The sequence below is a fragment of the Artemia sp. Qi Xiang Cuo genome, chromosome 3, assembly GCF_049724085.1.
Source record: "Artemia sp. Qi Xiang Cuo chromosome 3, ASM4972408v1, whole genome shotgun sequence".
NCBI lineage: Eukaryota > Metazoa > Arthropoda > Branchiopoda > Anostraca > Artemiidae > Artemia > Artemia sp. Qi Xiang Cuo.
In genome coordinates, this window is record NC_142796.1 from 88824068 (window position 1) to 88845824 (window position 21757).

Genomic DNA, 21757 nt, shown 5'->3' on the forward strand with positions numbered 1-21757 from the left:
CAAACACATCCAATCAACATTTTGAGATAGCTGTTTTGTTCAGCGTAGTTGATTTCCTGATACAAAATATGTTTTTGAGGCAAAACCCTGGGGGCATATAAGGTTTTGGGAAGGCAAAACCCCTATGCCTTCCCAAGGCAAGAACAAAATTTGCACTTTACTGAAAAAATACAAATGGACGTGCATTGTCAGTCTAATATACATATACTGATATTTAATAATCAAAATGTTAAAATTATTTGATTTATTAAAGTTATAAAAGTAAAACATTTATATTTTTTCAGTAAAGCGCAAATTTTGTTCTGGCCTATAACTATAACATATGGGTTTTGCGCCCAACTTATGTTAATTTCTGCTCGTTTTGAGTTTGACTCGGTTATTTATTGTAATTTCTCTCCGTTGTGGGTTTCATTTAATTATCGATGCTGATTTGTGGTAGTTTCGAGATGGTAGATTATTTGATTTTATTTTTGCTAATTTTTTGTTTAATGGAATTCTTTACTTTTCTTTGAAAAACTTATTCTGTGGAAAAAGTTTTTTTAATTAATACATGGAGAGATTACCGGAACAAATTACATCCTTGGCACAGAGAAGGCTTGACCTGAAAGCACGCCACGTATAAATTGAAGCGGCCAGATAGAACTAACTACACACCTTTTATAAATAAAGAGTTGTGGTGTCTATCAGCCCGCAACTTGTATTTACGGATTAGAATTATCAAATCTAATACGAGATGTTTTTCTACTTTTTTTGTCAAGAAAGTATTAAAGTTGGAATTGTTTCGTTGTAATCAGACGACGCGGCTTGAAAAAATGGATCGGAATTTAAAAAGTGATTTTTGGTAAACATCGATTATACTAGGTGTGCACGCCGCAGCCGATGTGGACTTAATGTGGACTTAATGAGTAGCTGTAAGTTATTTTAGTGCATGCATGTATGAGCAAAGCGTTTTGATAGCCCATGATCAGGGTTGCCACTAACCCGCAGATAACAAAAACAAGAGCATGAAACGTCTAAAATTCATGTGGTAAAGAAACACCAAAAAACTTAAACTTATTAGATATACATCACGGCTTATTTTTTTTTTTTTATAAACTAATAAATTCAATTTTAAGTTACTAAGTATTTTTCAGAAGAAACTTATATTGTCTAATATAAAACGAGATAAAAAAAAATTTGACCATAAGTGACTATATTATTTTAAAGTGTATGTGGACTTTATGGGCGCTGTTTCTTTTTTTTTTTTTTGGTGCATCCAAAGAATCTTGACTGCCGATGACTAGGGTTACCACTAACTCGCAGATAACGAAAAACGTGTATAAAATGTCTAAATACTAAGAAAAACATAAACTTATAAGAACTGCGTTACGACCTGGCTTTTGTGTCGAAGATAACAAACTCATTTTCATTTTATTGGAATGTTTTACACCAGAAACTTCAATTGGCGTGTGTTAGAAGTTAGAGATGTTAGAAGTGATTCTATAAATACTTTTTGTGGATCAAGGCTCTTAAGACTTGAAATACACCTTTGCTGGAAATCATGTTCGTACCGATTTTACAAAGATTTCAAGTTTCTAAACATTTGGGATCGTTTCTATCACTTATAATTTTTATTTAATTTCTCTATTTTACTTTCTCCGATTAAGAACCCCCATCCTCTTAAAAGATTCCCTGGCGCGTTTTCATTTTACGCGGTGGAAAATAGCTAGGTAAATAGAATCGGGCTGAGTTTTCTTTGCTACCAGGTCAATAGCCAACACCTTTAAAACACTTTTTCTGCAAAAGCTGTCACCTGTCCAAAGCAAATCGAATAGTATTGCTGATTTGCATACATTTGCAGTTAAACCATATTTCTTTGCGTTGAGTACCATAATAGAAAAGAAGTTAAACATGTTTTAGTTTTATCGACCCTGACGGACTGAACTAAAAAAATATTCTTTTGAAGAATATTTCACTTTATATGCTATACAACTTTTAGCAGTTATGTTAAGAGCTCGAACTACGAGCATTAAAAAATATGTTCTATCTATGTGTATTGTGTTCAGCATAATATGGATTATCATTGCAAGCGGCATCGATAGACCCTCTGAGTGTGTAACAGAGAAAGTGGAAGTAATTAATCTAAAAAGGAATGTTGTGATACTGGAAGGAGAGGCAAATAAAATGCTCAGTAATAAGGAATTACTAGCATCGGATCTTGAGTTTTTCAAGCAGAATACTGGAGCTGCTTGGATTGATGCATTACTTCTTATAGAAACGAATTCTCTCAGTGAGAAGAAGGTAAGGGTAATTATTTTGAGGTCAGTTGCATGCAAGCAGAAACGTACAAAGGTGAGTTTCTGAACCCGCCCCCTGAAATTCTAAGTTTTGTTAAATTTTTAATTATTTCCTATTAAAATTAATCATTCTTATTGCTTCCCCTCCCCAAAGAAAATAAGTCATGCTTAGGGACTGTAAACCAGGTAAAATAATGCTAAAGCCAACTTCAGCGCAACATACTAAGATGTTTAATTTTAGTATTTGAAGATGCTCGAAGTCAGGGATTAGCAGTGATTTTAGTATAGTGTCTGGGGTACTGGTGCATTATGCGGACACTGCGAAAGAAGCCAAGTTTGGTTAATGCTAATGAAATAAAATAGTATAAATATATAATAGTTTAGAAACAAATTTGGACTATATATTTGCACATTCGGGGGGGGGGGGGTAAACAGAGCATATATTAAATACGTAACCTAAAGTAGCCTAGGTACCTTCCCCCCTAAACCCCAAAATACAACAGTTTAAATATAGTAAACGCAATGATAACCATGCTTTGAATTCCATTTTTCTATAGCGGTCTCTTGCAAATAACCAGTTTGGCGGGTTTCGTCTCTGGTTGTCTTGATACAGCTTTAATTTGGTTAAATTTGGTGCAGATTGGTCAGATTTAATTTGGTGCAAGGCTTTAATTACTCTAAATAATAGAAATAATTTTTAATTATAATTTGTGTATTATAATAATTTGTTGCAAGGAAAGAGCGGTGCTTTTATTTATTTAGATAAATTGCATCTTGATCCACCTCGCCAAAAAAAAAAAAAAAAAAAAAAAACACTTTTTCTCCCCTGGATCTGCTTAGGTCTATTCATACCTGAAAACCTTGGTTCCCTATGGTTTTTCTATTGGTTGTTTTAAAAGTATTTACCACTAATGGAAGTACCACAATTCCTCAGTGTTACCATATTAAAGCATGAAAAAAAAAACCAAAACTAATTAGTTAAATATTAGTTTACAACTCTTATCGTCTGTAAAAAGCCCAAGTTAACATTTTTTTGTTCATAAATACTTGAGTTGTCTTCTTAAGGCCTTAATTCTGAAGCTTTTTGATACCATATATTTTGCCTACTGTATAAAAATATAAGTAGGGAAGTCATAACGACTCCAGGAGGAACACCGTGCTGCCATCTATAATTAAGTCTAAAGTTGGGCTAACATAATTTATTCAAGGATTATTGATCGAGTCTAATGGGGTCAATGCCCCCATAGGGGAACTACATTTCTGAGAAATTGATTTGGTTAATCGTGGGGAATTATTGATCCACAAAAGGGGAATTAAGAAACCAATATGGCTTCTTTGGTCTTTAGTTCTGTGGGATAAATGGTCTTTAGTGACAGAGATAAATTAATATTCTGTTTTTAAATATGGCTTCTCTGGTCTTTAGTGTCAGGAATTAGAAATGACATCACTTGTTATCTTGGAATTATGTGGGAGTCTAAAGAGATAGAAAAACCCTTTTTTAAATACGGCTTCTCTGATCTTTAGGCTTAGCGATAAATTAATATTCCTTCGAAGCCTTAATATTTTAGTTAGGAACACCTTAGAGATGAAAAGATTAACGCGAGAATTTTTTCCGGGGAATTCCAAATGTGACAGCGCAGGGATGCCAAAACAAAAGTAAAACGCAAAAATTACTTTTAGGGATTATTTAGGCGAAACTATTTTGAGACATTTTAGGGGATTATTTGGGGGAAACAGTTTGAGACATTTTAGAAGATGATTTAGGCGAAACAGTTTGAGACATTTTAGAAGATGATTTGGGGTGAAACTCTGTGGTCCTTATAATATACAAGTTCCATTTGAACAGTGTTGGGAGGTCCCCTACCCCAACGCCAAAGGACCCCTACCCCAACCCCAAAGGACCCCCTACCCCAACCCCAAAGGGCCCCGGACCCCGAAAGCCCCCTGGGCCCCAAAGGACCCCTGAGCCCCCAAAGCCCACTGGGTCCCAAAAGGCCCCCTGGGCCCCTAAAGGCCCCCTGGGCCCCTAAAGGCCCCCCGGGCCCCCAAAGGCCCCCTGGGCCCCCAAAGGATCCCCCAGGCCCCCAAGGTTCCCAAAGCCCCCCCCACCTCCGGGCCCACCGGGACCCCAAACACCCCCAAACGACCCCCCCTCCTCCCTTCCTCCCTCCCTTTTCGATTTTATTTTAAGTTTTTCGGACTGAATTTTTTTTAGACTTAGAAATTATCCAACATTTTTTCGGTTTTTTTTAACCCCTTGGCATACAGTCCTACCCTAGAGTCTTAGCTTAGTTTTATTTAGAGTTGAAGTTAAGTTTAGTTATAGTTAAGAGTTTAAAGTTTTTCCTTAGAGTCTTAGCTTAGAGTTTTAGTTAGAGTTCTAGTTTAGTTTTAGTTCAGAGTTTTAGCTTAGAGTTTTAGCCTAACGTCTTAGCTTAGAGTTTTAGCCTAGAGTCTTAGCTTAGAGTTTTAGTTAGAGTTGAAGTTTAGTTTAGTTATAGTTAAGAGTTTAGAGTTTTAGCTTAGAGTCTTAGCTTAGAGTCTTAGCTTAGAGTTTTGTTAGAGTTCTAGTTTAGTTTAGTTTTAGTTGAGAGTTTAGAGTTTTACCTTAGAGTCTTAGCTTAGAGTTTTAGTCAGAGTTGAAGTTTATTTAGTTTTAGTTAAGAGTTTAGAGTTTTAGCTTAGAGTCTTAGCTTAGAGTTTTAGTTAGAGTTGAAGTTTAGCTTAGTTATAGTTAAGAGTTTGGAGTTTTAGCTTAGAGTCTTAGCTTAGAATTTTTGTTGAAGTTTTAGTCTAGTTTTAGTTAAGAGTTTAGAGTTTTACCTTAGAGTGTTAGGTTAGAGTTTTAGTTAGAGTTGAATTTTAGTTTAGTTATAGTTAGGAGTTTAGAGTTTTTAGCTTAAAGTCTTAGCTTATAGTTTTTGTTAGAGTTCTAGTTTAATTTAGTTACATTTAAGAGTTTGGAGTTTTACCTTAGAGTCTTAGCTTAGAGTTTTAGTTAGAGTTGAATTTTACTTTAGTTTTAGTTAAGAGTTTAGAGTTTTATTTTAGAGTCATAGCTTAGAGTTTTTGTTTGAGTTCTAGTTTAGTTTAGTTTTAGTTAAGAGTTTAGAGTTTTTAGCTTAGAGTCTTAGCTTAGAGTTTTTGTTGTAGTTCTAGTTTAGTTTATTTATAGTTAATAGTTTAGAGTTTTAGCTTAGAGTCTTAGCTTAGAATTTTAGTTAGAGCTGAAGTTTCGTTTAGTAATAGTTAAAAGTGTAGAGTTTTAGCTTAGAGTCTTAGCTTAGAGTTTTTGTTAGAGTTTTAGTCTAGTTTATTTTTAGTTAAGAGTTTTAGCTTAGAGTTTTAGCCTAGAGTCTTAGTTTCGAGTTTTAATTTAGAGTCATCACATAGAGCTTAAGTTAGAGTTGAAGTTCAGTTTGGTATTAGTTTAGAATTCGTAGTTTTAGACTAGAGTCTTAACCTAGAGTTTTTGTTAGAGTTCTAGTTTAGTTTAGTTTTAGTTTATAGTTTAATGTTTTACCCTAGATTATTAGCTTAGATTTTTAGTTAGAGTTGAAGTTTCGTTTAGTTTTAGTTAAGAGTTTAGAGTTTTAGCTTAGAGTCTTAGCTTAGAGTTTTTGTTAGAGATCTAGTTTAGTTTAGTTTTAGTTAACAATTTAGAGTTCTTAGCTTAGAGTCTTAGCTTAGAGTTTTTGTTGAAGTTCTAGTTTAGTTTTAGTTAAGAGTTTAGAGTTTTAGCTTAGAATCTTATCTTAGAGTTTTAGTTCGAGTTGAAGTTTAGTTTAGTAATAGTTAAGAGTTTGGAGTTTTACCTTAGATTCATATCTTAGAGTTTTTGTTAGAGTTCTAGTTTAGTTTAGTTTTTGTTAAGAGTTTAGAGTTTTAACTTAGAATCCTAGCTTAGAGTTTTAGTTAGAGTTGAAGTTTGGTTTAGTGATAGTTAAGAATATCGATTTTTTGCTTAGAGTCATCGCTTAGAGTTTTAGTTGAAGTTGTAGTTTAGTTTAGTTTTAGTTAAGAGTTTAGAGTTTTTGATTGGATTCTCAGCTTAAAGTTTTTGTTAGAGTTGAAGTTTAGTTTAGTTTTAGTTAAGAGTTTAGAGTTTTATAGCTTAGAGTCTTAACTTAGAGTTTTTGTTAGAGTTCTAGTTTAGTTATAGTTAAGAGTTTAGAGTTTTAGCTTAGAATCTTAGCTTAGAGTTTTAGCTAGAGTTGAAGTTTAGTTTAGTTTAGTTTTACTTTATAGTTTTAGCTTAGAGTCTTAGCTTAGAGTTTTAGTTAGAGTTGAAGTTTATTTTAGTTATAGTTAAGAGTTTAGAGTTTTAGCCCAGAGTCTTAGCTTAGAGTTTTAGTTAGAGTTCTAGTTTAGTTTAGTTTTAGTTAAGAGTTTAGAGTTTTAGCCTAGAGTCTTAGCTTAGAGTTTTTGTTAAATTTCTAGTTTAGTTTATTTTTATTTTAGAGTTTCGAGTTTTAGCTTAGAGTCATAGCTTAGAGTTTTTGTTAGAGTTCTAGTTTAATTTTGTTACATTTAAGAGTTTGGAGTTTTACCTTAGAGTCTTAGCTTAGAGTTTTAGTTAGAGTTGAAGTTTACTTTAGTTTTAGTTAAGAGTTTAGAGTTTTAGCTTAGAGTCATAGCTTAGAGTTTTTGTTTGAGTTCTAGTTTAGTTTAGTTTTAGTTAAGAGTTTAGAGTTTTTAGCTTAGAGTCTTAGCTTAGAGTTTTTGTTGTAGTTCTAGTTTAGTTTAGTTTTAGTTAAGAGTTTAGAGTATTAGCTTAGAGTCTTAGCTTAGAATTTTAGTTAGAGCTGAAGTTTCGTTTAGTAATAGTTAAAAGTGTAGAGTTTTAGCTTAGAGTCTTAGCTTAGAGTTTTTGTTAGAGTTTTAGTCTAGTTTAGTTTTAGTTAAGAGTTTTAGCTTAGAGTCTTAGTCTAGAGTCTTAGCTTAGAGTTTTAGCCTAGAGTCTTAGCTTAGAGTTTTAGTTAGAGTTGAAGTTTAGTTTAGTTATAGTTAAGAGTTTAGAGTTTTAGCTTAGAGACTTAGCTTAGAGTTTTTGTTTGAGTTTTAGTTTAGTTTAGTTTTAGTTAAGAGTTTAGAGTTTTACCTTAGAGTCTTAGCTTAGAGTTTTTGTTAGAGTTGAAGTTCAGTTTAGTTTTAGTTAATAGTTTAGAGTTTTAGCTTCGAGTCTTAGCTTAGAGCTTTAGTTAGAGTTGAAGTTTAGGTTAGCTATAGTTAATAATATGGAGTTTTAGCTTAGAGTCTTAGCTTAGAGTTTTTTTTAAAGTTGTAGTTTAGTTTAGTTTTAGTTAAGAGTTTAGAGTTTTACCTTAGAGTCTTAGCTTAGATTTTTAGTTAGAGTTGAAGTTTAGTTTAGTTATAGTTAAGAGTTTAGAGTTTTAGCTTGGAGTCTTAGCTTAGAGTTTTTGTTAGAGTTCTAGTTTAGTTTAGTTTTAATTAACAGTTTAGAGTTTTATCTTAGAGTCTTAGCTTAGAGTTTTTTGTTGAAGTTCTAGTTTAGTTTAAGTTAAGAGTCTAGAGTTTTAGCTTAGAATCTTAGCTTAGAGTTTTAGCTAGAGTTGAAGTTTAGTTTAGTAAGAGTTAAGAGTTTAGAGTTTTAGCTTAGAGTCTTAGCTTAGAGTTTTTGTTAGAGTTCTCGTTTAGTTTAGTTTTAGTTAAGAGTCTAGAGTTTTACCTTAGAGTCGTAGCTTAGAGTTTTAGTTAGAGTTGAAGTTCAGTTTAGTTATAGTTAAGAATTTAGAGTTTTAGCCTAGAGTCTTAGCTTAGAGTTTTAGTTAGAGTTTTAGTTTAGTTAAGTTTTAGTTATGAGTTTAGAGTTTTAGCCTAGAGTCTTAGCTTAGAGCTTTAGTTAGAGTTGAAGTTTAGTTTAGTTAAAGTTAAGAGTTTAGATTTTTATAGCTTAGGGTCTTAACTTAGAGTTTTTGTTAGAGTTCTAGTTTAGTTATAGTTAAGAGTTTAGAGTTTTAGCTTAGAGTCTTAGCTTAGAGTTTTAGCTAGAGTTGAAGTTTAGTTTAGTTTAGTTTTACTGTATAGTTTTAGCTTAGAGTCATAGCTTAGAGTTTTAGTTAGAGTTGAAGTTTACTTTAGTTTAGTAATAGTTAAGAGTTTATAGTTTTATCCGAGAGTCTTAGCTTAGAGTTTTAGTTAGAGTTCTAGTTTAGTTTAGTTTTAGTTAAGAGTTTAGAGTTTTTAGCTTAGAGTCTTAGCTTAGAGTTTTTGTTTGAGTTCTAGTTTAGTATATTTTTATTTTAGAGTTTCCAGTTTTAGCTTAGAGTCTTAGCTTAGAGTTTTAGTTAGAGTTACAGTTTAGTTTAGTTATAGTTAAGGGTTTAGAGTTTTATCTTAGAGTCTTAGCTTCGAGTTTTTAGTTAGAGTTCTAGTTTAGTTTAGTTTTAGTTTAGAGTTTTAGCTTGGAGTCTTATCTTAGAGTTTTAGTTAGAGTTAAAGTTTAGTTTAGTTATAGTTAAGAGTTTAGAGTTTTAGCCTAGAGTCTTAGCTTAGAGTTTAAGTTAGAGTTCTAGTTTAGTTTATTTTTAGTTAAGAGTTTAGAGTTTTAGCCTAGAGTCTTAGCTTAGGGTTTAGTTAGAGTTGTACTTTAGTTTAGTTTTAGTTTAGAGTTTTAGCCTAGAATAATAGTTTAGAGTTTTAGTTAGATTTGAAGTTTAGTTTAGTTATAGTTAAGAGTTTAGAGTTTTAGCTTAGAGTCTTAGCTTAGAGTTTTAGTTAGATTTCTAGTTTAGTTTAGTTTTAGTTTAGAGTTTTGGCTAAGAGTCTTAGCTTAGAGTTTTTGTTAGAGTTCTAGTTTAGTTTAATTTTAGTTAAGAGTTTAGAGTTTTAGCTTAGAGTCTTAGCTTAGAGTTTTTGTTAGAGTTCTAGTTTAGTTTTAGTTTAGAGTTTTACCTTAGAGTCTTAGCTTAGAGTATTAGTTAGAGTTGAAGTTTAGTTTTGTTTTAGTTAAGAGTTTAGATTTTTATCTTAGTGTCATAGATTACAGATTAAGTTAGAGTTAGAGTTTAGTTTAGTCTTGGTTAATACTTTTAGCCCAGAATCTTATCTTAGAGTTTAGTTAGAGTTTAAGTTTATTTTTACTTAATATTTTAGAGTTTTTTCCTATAGACATAGCTTATAGTTTTAGTTAGATTTGTAGTCTAGTTTATTTTTTTTTACGGGATTAGAGTTTTTAGTTGAGAATAATATCTTATATTTTATGATATAGGTGAACTTTAGCTTAGTTTTATTTAATAGTTTAGAGTTTGAGAATTTAGTTTTAGCATACAGTTTTAGCTAGAGTTAAAGTTTAATTTAGTTATAGTTAAGAGTTTAGAGTTGTAGCTTAGAGTCTTAGCTTAGAGTTTTAGTTAGAGTTCTAAATTAGTTTAGTTTTAGTTAAGAGTTTAGAGTTTTAGCTTGGAGTGTTAGCTTAGAGTTTTAGTTAGAGTTCTAGTTTAGTTTAGTTTTAGTTAAGAGTTTGGAGTTTTACCTTAGAGTCTTAGCTTAGAGTTTTAGTTAGAGTTCTAGTTTAGTTTAGTTTTAGTTAAGAGTTTAGACTTTTACCTTAGTCTTAGCTTAGAGTTTTAGTTAGAGTTCTAGTTTAGTTTTAGTTAAGAGTTTAGAGTTTTATCTTGGAGTCTTAGCTTAGAGTTTTTGTTAGAGTTCAAGTTTAGTTTACTTTTATTTAAGAGTTTAGAGTTTTACCTTAGAGTTTTAGCTTAGAGTTTTAGTTAGAGTGTTGGTTTAGTTTAGTTATAGTTAAGAGTTTAGAGTTTTACCTTAGAGTCAGAACTTAGAGTTTTAGTTAGAGTTCTAGTTTAGTTTTTGTTAAGAGTTTAGAGTTTTATTTTGGAGTCTAAGCTTAGAGTTTTAGTTAGAGTTCTAGTTTAGCTTATTTTTAGTTAAGAGCTTAGAGTTTTAGCCTAGAGTCTTAGCTTAGAGATTTAGTTAGAGCTCTAGTTTAGTTTTGTTTTAGTTATGAGTTTGGACTTTTACCTTAGAGTCTTAGCTTAGAGTTTTAGTTAGAGTTAAAGTTTAGTTATAGTTAATTGTATAGAGTTTTACCTTGGAGTCATAGCTTAGAGTTTTAGTTAGAGTTCTAGTTTAGCTTAGTTTTAGTTTAGAGTTTTGAGTTTTACATTAGAGTCTTAGCTTAGAGTTTTAGTTATAGTTCTAGTTTAGTTTAGTTATAGTTAAGAGTTTATAGTTTTAGCTTAGAGTCTTAGCTTAGAGTTTTTTTAGAGTTCTAGTTTAGTTTATTTTTAGTTAAGAGTTTGCAGTTTTAGCTTATAGTCATATCTTAGAGTTTTAGTTAGAGTTCTAGTTTAGTTTGGTTTTAGTTAAGAGTTTAGAATTTTAGCTTAGACTCTTAGCTTAGAGTTTTAGTTAGAGTTAAAGTTTAGTTTAGTAATAGTTAAGAGTTTTTAGCTTAGAGTCTTAGCTTAGAGTTTTTGTTAGATTTCTAGTTTAGTTTAGTTTTAGTTAAGAGTTTTAGCCTAGATTCCTAGCTTAGAGTTTTAGTTAGAGTTGAATTTTAGTTTGATTTTAGTTAAGAGTTTAGGGTTTTAGCTTAGAGTCATAACTTAGAGTTTTAGTTAGGGTTGAAGTTTAGTTATAGTTAAGAATTTAGAATTTTAGCTTAGAGTCTTAACTTAGAGTTTTAGTTAGAGTTATAGTTTAGTTTAGTTTTAGTTAAGAGTTTTAGCTTAGAGTTTTAGTCTAGAATCTTAGCTTAGAGATTGAGTTAGAGTTGAAGTTTAGTTATAGTTACGAGTTTAGAGTTTTAGAGTTTTAGCTTATAGTCTTAGCTTAGAGTTTTAGTTAAATTTGTAGTTTAGTTTAGTTTTAGTTAAGAGTTTTAACTTAGAGTTTTAGCCTAGACTCCTAGCTTAGAATTTCAGTTAGAGTTGAATTTTAGTTTATTTATAGTTAAGAGTTTACAGTTTTAGCTTAGAGTCATAGCTTAGAGTTTTAGCTTGAGTTCTAGTTTAGTTTAGTTAAGAGTTTTAGCTTAGAGTTTTAGCCTAGAGTCTTAGCTTAGAGTTTTAGATAGAGTTGAAGTTTAGTTTAGTTATAGTTAACAGTTTAGAGTTTTAACTTAGTGTCTTATCTTAGAGTTTTAGTTAGAGTTCTAGTTTAGTTTAGTTTTAGTTAAGAGTTTTAGCTTAGAGTTTTAGCCTAGTCTCTTAAGTTAGAGATTTAGTTAGAGTTGAAGTTTAGTTTTGTCATAGCTAAGAGTTTAGAGTTTTAGCTTAGAGTCTTAGCTTAGAGTTTTAGTTCGATTTCTAGTTTATTTTTACTTAAGCGTTTTAGCTTAGAGTTTTATCCTAGAGTCGAGGAGGGGGACAATAGATATTGATGGCAATACTAAACTAACATAACCACAAAATTCCACAATATTACATAGAAATACCAAAACCATAGGTTAGATTAGGTTAGGTTAGAGGTTAGGTTTCTCTACGTTTAAGTTAGGTTAGAGGTTAGGTTTCTCTACGTTTAAGTTAGGTTAGGTTAGCTTATCATGAGCGCTCATGATAAACTAACCTAACCTAACTTAAACCTGGAGAAACCTGACCTCTAACCTAACCTAACCTAATCTAACCTATGGTTTTGGTATTTCTATGTAATAATTTGGAATTTTGTCATTATGTTAGTTTAGTATTGCCATCAATATCTATTGTCCCCCTCTTCGACTCTAGGCTAAAACTATAAGCTAAAACTCTTAATTAAAAATAAACTAGAACTCTAAATAAAACTCTAAGCTAAGACTCTAAGCTAAAACTCTAAGCTCAAAACTCTTAACTATGACTAAACTAAACTTCAACTCTAACTAAATCTCTAATCTAAGACACTAGGCTAAAACTCTAACCTAAAATTCTTAACTAAAACTAAACTAAACTAAAACTCTATGCTAAGACTCTAAGCTAAAACTCTAATCTCTTAACTATAATCAAACTTAACTTCAACTCTAGCTAAAACTCTAAGCTAAGACTCTAGGATAATACTCTAAGCTAAAACTATTAACTAAACTAAACTAAACTAGAACTCTAACTAAAACTCTAAGCTAAGACTCTAACCTAAAACTCTAAACTCTTAACTATAAATAAACTAAAATTCAACTCTAGCTGAAACTCTAAGCTAGGAATCTAGGTTAAAACTCTAAGTTAAAAATCTTAACTAAACTAAACTACAACTTTAACTAAAACTCTAAGCTAAGACTATAAGCTAAAACTCTAAACTCGCAACTATAACTAAACTAAACTTCAACTCTAACTAAATCTCTAAACTAAGATTTTAGGCTAAAAGTCTAAGCTAAAACTCTTAACTAAAACTTAACTAAACTATAACTCTAACTAAAACTCTAAGCTAAGACTCTAAGCTAAAACAATAAACTCATAACTATAACTAAGCTAAACTTCAACTCTAACTAAAACTCTAAGCTAGGACTCTAGGCTAAAACTCTGAGCTAAAACTCTTAACTAAAACTAAGCTAAACTACTTGACTTACTTGACTTATGTCCCATCCGTCCTTGAAGGTCGTTTTGGGGCCTCTTCTTTAACCAGTTCATTGATATGCCTCCTCTAGGTGCTTCGGTTGTCGACCAGGCGGCAGAGTTGTGGCAGGTTGTAAGGTGAGAAGTTTTCTTTCCATCTCTTCGGAGGGTGACCTCTGGGTCGAGAACCGTGTGCTCGTCCATCGAAGGTTATCTTCGGGAGACGAGTGCTAGCTATGCGTTGGATATGTCCAAGCCATTTGAGTTGTTGTAGTTTTATTTTGTCCAGTATTTTAAATTTGACTTTCAGATTATGGAGAAGCTTGGAGTTGGAGATTCTGTCGTAGAAGGTGATACCAGCGATGCGTCGTAGGGATTTGGTTTCAAACGCAGCTAGGCGGCGTTGATCGTCTGCTTTAAGCGTCCAGAATTCACAGGCATAGATGGCGATCGGAATAATGAGGTAGTAGAAGAGTCTCGTTTTGAGAGTTGTTGTTAAGTTCTTATTCCTTCAGATGGGCATCAGAGCTTTAAAACTGTAGTTTGCAAGTGTCAGGCGTCTCTTGATGTCTTTAAGTTGGTTGTTATTATAAGTAAGTAAGCTCCCAAGGTAAGCGAAGCCTTCCACCCACTCAATGGTACCTTCACCAAGCTGAAGGATGAGATTTACCTGTGAATCGAATTCTCGTGAACAGCGCATGGCTTCCGTTTTCGAGGTGTTCATTGTCATCCCGAAGAGGTTGGTGGACGAGTGAACGCTGTTAGCATGAGATTGTAGATCTTGAAGGGACTCGGCTATTAGGACTATGTCATCAGCATACGCCAGTTTGTCTATCACCACTCCTCCGACAAGGGTGCCGGGCGGGTTATCAGTGAGTGAAAGAGCTGCAGTTAGGAAGAGATTGAACAGCTCCGGTGATATTAGGCAACCTTGAAGTACTCCGGTAGATGTTTTCAAGCTCTCGGTAAGTCCTTCTCCTGTCATGACGAGGCTACTGAACTTCTTATACATGTCTTTGATCAGCGAGATCAGGCTGGATGGGATGCCAAAGGGAAGAAGGATGTGCCATAGACCTTCTCTCCTTGTCCGATCAAAAGCTTGTTTAAAGTCAATGTAAAGGTGGTAGATGCTGCGGCCAAGTTCGCTATACTTTTCCATGATCTGCCCAACAGTGAATATCTGATCAATTGTTGATCTATTAGGTCGGAAGCTAGCTTGGTATTGTGGAATGACCAATTAGGAAATGGCTCGTATACGCCCTAGCATGACTCTTGTGAGGATTTTTGCGGCGTTGCTGGTAAGACTTATTGGGCGGTAGTTGTCGCAGACAGCTTTAGAGCCTTTCTTATGCAGGGGGATTATCGTGGCTTCGCAACAGGGTGAGAGGAAGTGACAATTTTCCCAAGCAGCTGTGGCAATTTTGTGGTAAAGGTCAAGGAGTGGTTTGCAGTTTACTTTCAGTAGTTCGGGCTGGATTTCATCGGGGCCGGCAGCTTTGTTTGTTCTCAAGTCTCTGATAGCTGCTTCTATTTCAGAGTGAAGAGGGAGAGGACTTGGATCTTTAGAGGTTATGGGGAAAGTGTCGAGAATTGTTGGGTCTGGGTGGATGTCCAGATTCAGTTTATTTTTAAAATGGTTTTTCCATCGAGAGCGGATTCCGTCTGTGGATTGTATTTGGTTTCCATGTTTGTCGAGAAGGGAGAACGCTTTGATGGCCTTCTTTTTGGCCAATTCCCGCACTCTTCAATACACGTAGTGGGGGTCTCCTTTCTTGAAGGCCGATTCACATTGATCACATGTTTCTTTAATAAAAGCACTATGAGCACGTCTGATGGATTTCTCAACAGCTCATTTGAGTTGCTTGTATCGGTCCGTACTTTCTTTATCTTGCTTGTTCGTGAGTTGGCGTTTTTCGCCGCAGAGTGAGATGATCTAGTCTGTTATCCAAGGTTTCTGAATGTTTTTTTTGGGTACCCAGTGTGGAATGAGCGACATCACATTTGATATTTGTGCTGCTAGTCACCAGGTTGTCAATATCTTCCTTAGACAGTATAGGTGGAGATCTCGACGTGAGCTCCGAAATTTTTTCGGAGAGAATGGTGATATAGGTCATACGTGTGTTTTCGTCATTCAGTAGATCTACTCCAAACTTGGGGGTTTTCTGAGATAACTTTGATGCTGTTATAAGTCTTGTTTTGAACCTAGACATGACAAGCGAGTGGTCACTATCAAAGTCACCACCAGCTAGCGTGACTGTGTTTAGGACGGACGTTTTCCAACGTCTAGACACGAGGATATAGTCTATTAAGTTTTTAGTTTTTCCATCCAGTGAGGTCCAGGATGTCTTACGGCGAGGTCTGTGCTTGAACAGTGTGTTTGTAATGACTAAATCACTGTCTCTGCAGAATTCGATAAGGCGTTCTCCTCTTCTGTTCATTTTTCCATGTCCAAATTTGCCCATTACATCGTCGTGTCCTGTGTGGTTGTTTCCAATGATGGCGTTGAAGTCACCAATGACAAAGATTATGTCCTTTTTAGGGAAAGAATCAACTAGACTTTGAAGCTGGAGATAGAAGTTTTCTGACTCTTCGTCGTCTCTGCTGGAATCCGGAACGTATACTTGGATAATTGTGAGGTTGCTGGGTGAACCTTTCAGACGGATCATGATGATCCGTTCCGTGAGGGGGGTTACGGAGATTAAGGATTTTCTGGCTTTATTAGACAGTAGGAAACTTACACCTTGTCGATGTTTCTTATCATTACGTCCCGAAAGTAGAAGGGTAACATCTCCATGTTTCTCTTCACCAGTGACTGGAAGATGGGTTTTGGCGAGACCGAGAACGTCCCAGCTGTACCGTTTTATCTCTCTTAGGAGTAGGTCTATTTTTCCTTGTTTAGCGAGGGTTCTAGTGTTGAGGGTACCTATTGACATAGTTATTTTTGGAGAAACAATAGCCTCCAGGGTTGGAGTTGTCAACGTAGATATGTTCGCGCGATTCACGGTTGTCGAGTCGTCGGCTGCCCCGGACGCGGTGTCTCTTAACGCATTATCGTCGGTTACCCCGGACGCGGTAGCACTGGTTCTCATATTTGATCTCTTATTCGTATTCATATTCATCAATAAAATTAAAGAAAGGGTTTCTTGGCTGGCTTCGGGACAGCGGTAAGCCACTCCTCTCTGTCCCTAGCAGGGGCCGACTGTATCTATTACTGATAGTGCGCCCTCTTGGTGTCCTGCAACACCAGCAATTTAACCCATTGCTGGGGGAAGATTTGTGACTGACGGGACGTATCCATATGCCGATGGGCCCTGCCCAGTGCACATTAGAGGGGTCATCCTCCTCCTCCGTCTGAATTTAAGGCCCCCAGACGAGGGTGCTCCAGCAATGTTTCAAGTACCCCAGAGACTGGGTCCTCCCTTGGTCCGCGCCTCACTACCCATGAGGTACCCTACATATCTGCAGGGCGTTCCACTATCCGCCACCTGAGGAGGTGCTGAGTGGCCTGGGGCAGGCCCCACTGAGAACTCTGAAGTTCTCAGTAGTTCTCAGTAACTAAAGTTGTAGCTAAACTACAACTCTAACTAAAACTCTAAGCTATGACTCTATGCTAAAACCCTTAACTCTTAACTATAATCAAACTAAAATTCAACCCTAACTAAAACTCTAAGCTAGGAATCTAGGCTAAAACTCTAAGTTAAAACTCTTAACCAAAACTAAACTAAACTTGAACTCTAAAAGGGGGCATTTCTTTATTTATAAAATTTGATATTAAATTTAGTAGACAGTATGACCTTGAATCCTTGTTTACTTCAGTAGTATCTAATAGTAGGACTGTTTATTCTCTTGTCATTGATCTGAAAAGCCAGTTTGCATGTGATACTGTTTGTTTGTTTTATAAGCCCCCTCCTTTTCCAACACATCTGTTCTATGATTTGCTTGATCAGCTTTCTGGTGTGGGGACTTCCTCTAAAAAACGTATTTGTGTTTTGGGAGATTTTAATTGTAATATGTTAAATGTTGGATTATGTGGTGAATGTTATCATCTTGTTGACGTGCTTTCCCTGTTACGGTTACTTCCATTAATTTTGTTCCCTTTCCATGTTGATTCTAAAGTAAATTCTGCTACTTTGATAGATAATATTTTCATTTCTCTTTCGTCTAAACTGAATTTCAAATCTGGTTTTATTTTCATTGATCTATCTGATCACTCCCCGATTTATCTACCACTTTCTGTGCCTAAAACTGAGATTGCTGTGAATGAGCACGGTGAGTCTGCTTTTAAAACTTTTACAGATAAAGAAATTTATAATTTAATTCTTAGTCTTCATAGTAATGATTGGTCTAGTGTTCTTGAAGCTAATGATGTTGAATGTGCAACAAGTTTATTTGTGTGTCGTATGGGAGCTCTGTTGGATAAGAATTTTCCTCATAGGAAGAGACCAGGGAATTCTATACCCAAATGCCCATGGATGTCCATAGGTCTGATCAATGCTACACATATGAAGGCGTCTCTGTTCAAGGTTGCATGTAAAAGTGAAACACAGGAGGATCTTTTGAAGTATAAACATTATAAAAATGTACTTACGACTTCAGAACGTGCAGCCAAAAAGCTCTATTTTTCGCGTCGAATTGATGAGTGTAAGGGGAACTTGCGAAAGGTTTGGAATATAATTAATGAGGCTATTTCTCGCAAGAAACTCAAACAGTCCCGCCCCCCCCCCCATGTCATTACAGGAATGCTGATGGATCTATCGTGGATAAAAATTCTTCAGCAAACGCCTTCAATTTGTATTTCACCACTCTTCCTTCAGTTCCCATTCAACCTAAGAGTAAATTAAGTAGTTTTCCCATAGCAGAAAGGTCATTTTTCCTTTCCCCATGCAGTGATATTGAAACTTATAGTATCATTTCCCAGCTTCCAAGCAGCCGTTCAGTTGATGGTTTTGGTTTGAGTAATAATGTTCTTTATAAAATTGGTCAGTTTGTTTCTAACCCCGTCTCACACAAAACTAATCTCTCTCATTCTTCTGGTGTTTTCCCTCATTTATTTAAAGTTGCTAATGTTTTACCTTTCCATAAAAAAGGTGATTCATCTCTAATTTCTAATTATAGACCCATTTCTCTTCTTCATGTCATCTCTAAGGTTGTTGAAAGAGTAGTGTATCGTAGACTCTCTTCATTTGTTTTTAGTACTAATACGACTGCAGGAAATTCTCTCATAACTAACCATCAGTATGGTTTTCGTCCAGCTTTCTCTACCTCGTACGCACTTTCAGATGCAACAGAGTTTGTGCGTGTTAACCTCGACAAGGGATTTTGTGTTTTGGGTCTATTTCTTGACTTTTCAAAGGCCTTCGATATGGTTGACCACCCTGTTTTTTTGTCTAAACTATCTTCAATTGGAGTATATGGAGTCCCACTAGAATGGTTAAGGTCTTATCTGTCGGGAAGATCTCAGTATGTTTCAGTTAATGGTAATTCTTCCACTACTTGCCTATATTGAAGGGTGTACCAGAGGGCTATGTGCTTGGACCACTTTCGTTTGTAATTTACATTAATGATCTCGTTGATGTTCTTCATCCTCTTGTGCACCCTATTCTTTTTGCTGATGACAGTAACTTTTTAATTCCTGAAGTAGACCTGTCATCTGCCACTTCCCTAGCTCAAGGTCTTCTTGATAAAATAAAAGATTGGTGCTGGTCAAATGGTATGACTCTCAACAGCCAAAAAAGTGCCATTGTACACTTCAGGACCCCTTATCGTATGAGAGACGTAAGGGAGCCCATCATCCTGACTTATTGTAATGATGTTATACCGCAAGCTGCTATGGTGAAATTTCTTGGTGTGTATCTTGACTGTTTTCTCTCTTTTAAGCCTCATATAACTCACACCCGTACCCTCATCTTAAGCCAGTCTTCAATGTTGCACCGGGTTATCTCATTTCTTCCACCAGATGTTATGCTTTCTCTTTATTATGCTTTTATTTTTCCTTACCTTTCTTATTCCTGCTCTGTCTGGGGTAATACTAATAAATCTCTTCTCTGCTCACTTCAAAGAGCCCAAAATAGGGCAGTGAAGGCTACTTTTCTTCTCCCTCAGCTTTACCCTTCCTCTGATCTTAATAATTATACTCGAATAGCTCCGCTGGAACGTATTGTGGGTAAAAGTAATCTTTATTTAGCGCATTCTGCTTTTTTAGGTACACTTCCACTGCCTCTACAGCAATTTTTTTCACGGAGAGGCTCAGGTAGGTACTCTACTTTTTTCCGTAGTTCTTCTCGTAGACTTATTTTGCCCAAACGTTCATCTACAGCAGCCCAGAGGTCCCCTGTTTATAAATCAATTCAGTTATGGAATTCAATCCCACCAGATGCCACATTATTTCTGTCTGCAAAGGCCGTTATTCCTCGTGTCTTTCCAGTTTAGTAATTTCTCTCTCCTTCGTTTATTTTCCCTGTTTTCTCTTTTCCTAGTATTTCTCCTGTTTGTGTTTTTCGCTTATAAATCGTTATTATTATAATTTTTTTCCTTTTTTTCTTTATTGTATGGTAGCGCTTATTCTCTTTAATCTTTATTTCATATATATTGTTTGATTTAGAGTAATATTTATGGTTCTTTTAGTGCTTTATTTTGTTGTAAGGCCCACAACAAGCCAAGCTTCTTGGGCCGAATAATTTTTCTTTACGTTTGTAATAGAGTTTAGTATTAATAAAATGATTTATGATTGATTAAACTAAAGCTCTAAGCTAAGACTCTAAGCTAAAACTCTAAACTCTTAACTACTACTAAACTAAACTTCAACTCTAACTAAAACTCTAAGCTAAGACTCTAGGCTAAAACTCTAAACTCTTAACTAAAACTAAACTAAACTAAAACTCTAACTAAAACTCTATGATATGACTCTAAGCTAAAACTCTAAACTCGTAACTAGAACTAAACTAAACTAGAACTCTAACAAAAACTCTATGCTAAGACTCTAAGCTAAACTCTATGCTCTTAACTATAACTAAACTAAACTACTACCCCAACTAAAACTCTAAGCTAAGATACTAAGGTAAAAGTCTAAACTCTTAACTAAAACTAAACTAGAACTCTAACTAAAACTCTTAGCTAAGACTCCAAGATAAAACTCCAAACTCTTAACTAAAACTAAACTAAGCTAGAACTCTAACTAAAACTCTAAGCTAAGACTCTAAGCTAAAACCTCTAAACTCTTAACTATAACTAAACTAAACTTCAACTCTAACTAAAACTCTAAGCTAAGACATTAAACTAAAACTCTAAACTCTTAACTATAACTAAACTTCAACTCTAACTAAACTCTATGCTAAGACTCTAGGCTAAAACTCTTAACTAAAACTAAACTAAACTAGAACTCTAACTAAAACTCTAATCTAAGACTCTAGGCTAAAACTCTAAACTCTTATATATAACTAAACTAAACTTCAACTCTAACTAAAACTCTAAGCTAAGACTCTAAGGTAAAACTCTAAACTAAAACTAGACTAAACAAGAACTCTAACAAAAACTCTAAGCTAAGACTCTAGGCTAAAACTATAAACACTTAAATATAACTAAACTAAACTATAACTCTAACAAAAAATCTAATCTAAGACTCTAGGCTAAAACTATAAATTCTTAACTAAAAATAAACTGAAATTCAACTCTATCTAAAACTCTAAGCTAAGACTCTAAGCTAAAACTCTAAACTCTTAACTAAAACTAAACTAAATTTCAACTCTAACTAAACCTCTAAGCTAAGATTCTAAGCTAAAACTCTAAACTCTTAACTAAAACTAAACTAAACTAAACTAGAACTCTAACAAAAACTCTAAGCTAAGATTCTAGGCTAAAACTCTCAACTCTTAACTAAAACTAAACTAAACTAAACTAGAACTCTAACTAAAACTCTAATCTAAAACTCTAGGATAAAACTCTAAACTCTTATATATAACTAAACTGAAATTCAACTCTAACTAAAGCTCTAAGCTAAGACTCTAGGGTAAAACACTAAATTCTGCAATATAACTTCACTAAATTTCAACTCTAACTAAACCTCTAAGCCAAGATTCTAAGGTAAAACTCCAAACTCTTAACTAAAACTAAACTAAACTAGAACTCTAACAAAAACTCTAAGGTAAGTCTCTAAGCTAAAACTCTAAACTAAAACTAAACTAAACTAGAACTCTAACTAAAACTCTAAGCTAAGACTCTAAGCTAAAACTCTAAACTATAACTATACTAAACTTCAACTCTAACTAATAACGTAAGCTAAGATTCTAGATTAGAATTATAAAATAAAGCTGAACTATATTAGAACTCTAGATAAACCTTAGGTTAAGACTCCAGGCTAAAACTCTAAACTCTTAACCAAAACTAAACTAAACTAGAACTATAACTAAAACTCTATGGTATGACTCTAGGCTAAAACTCTAAACACTTAACTATAACTAAACCAAACTTTAACTCTAACTAAAACTCTAAGCTAAGACTCCAAGCTAAAACTAAAACTAAACTAGAACTCTAACTAAAAACTCTTAGCTAAGACTCAAAGCTAAAACACTAAACCCTTAACTAAAAGTAAACTAAACTTAAACTCTAACTAAAACTCTAAGCTAAGACTCTAAGGTAAAACTCTAAACCAAAACTAAACTAAACTAGAACTATAACAAAAACTCTAAGCTATGACTCTAAGCTAAAAATTTAAACTATTAACTAAAACTAAACTTCAACTCTAAATAAAGCTCTAAGCTAAGACTCTAAGCTAAAAATCCAAAATATTAACTATACATAAACTAAACTTCAACTCTAACTAAATTCTAAGCTATGACTCTAGTCTAAAACTCTAAACTCTTAACTATAACTGAACCAAACTTCAACTCTAACTAAAACTATAAGCTAAGACTCTAAGGTAAAATTCTAAACTCTTAACTATAACTAAACTAAACTTCAACTCTAACTAAAACTCTAAGCTAATAC

The 21757-nt window shown here is 34.1% G+C and overlaps 1 protein-coding gene across 1 annotated transcript in view; it reads left to right on the forward strand.

Moving 5' to 3' along the window:
* Nucleotides 1-1942: 1942 nt before the first annotated feature.
* LOC148954718 (uncharacterized) overlaps nucleotides 1943-21757 on the forward strand; it is a 67945-nt gene continuing 48130 nt past the window's right edge. The window contains exon 1 of the mRNA XM_089087221.1: nucleotides 1943-2280. Coding sequence (XP_088943347.1) covers nucleotides 1984-2280 — 297 coding nt within the window. The 5' untranslated portion in view covers nucleotides 1943-1983. The remainder of the gene's footprint in view (nucleotides 2281-21757) is intronic.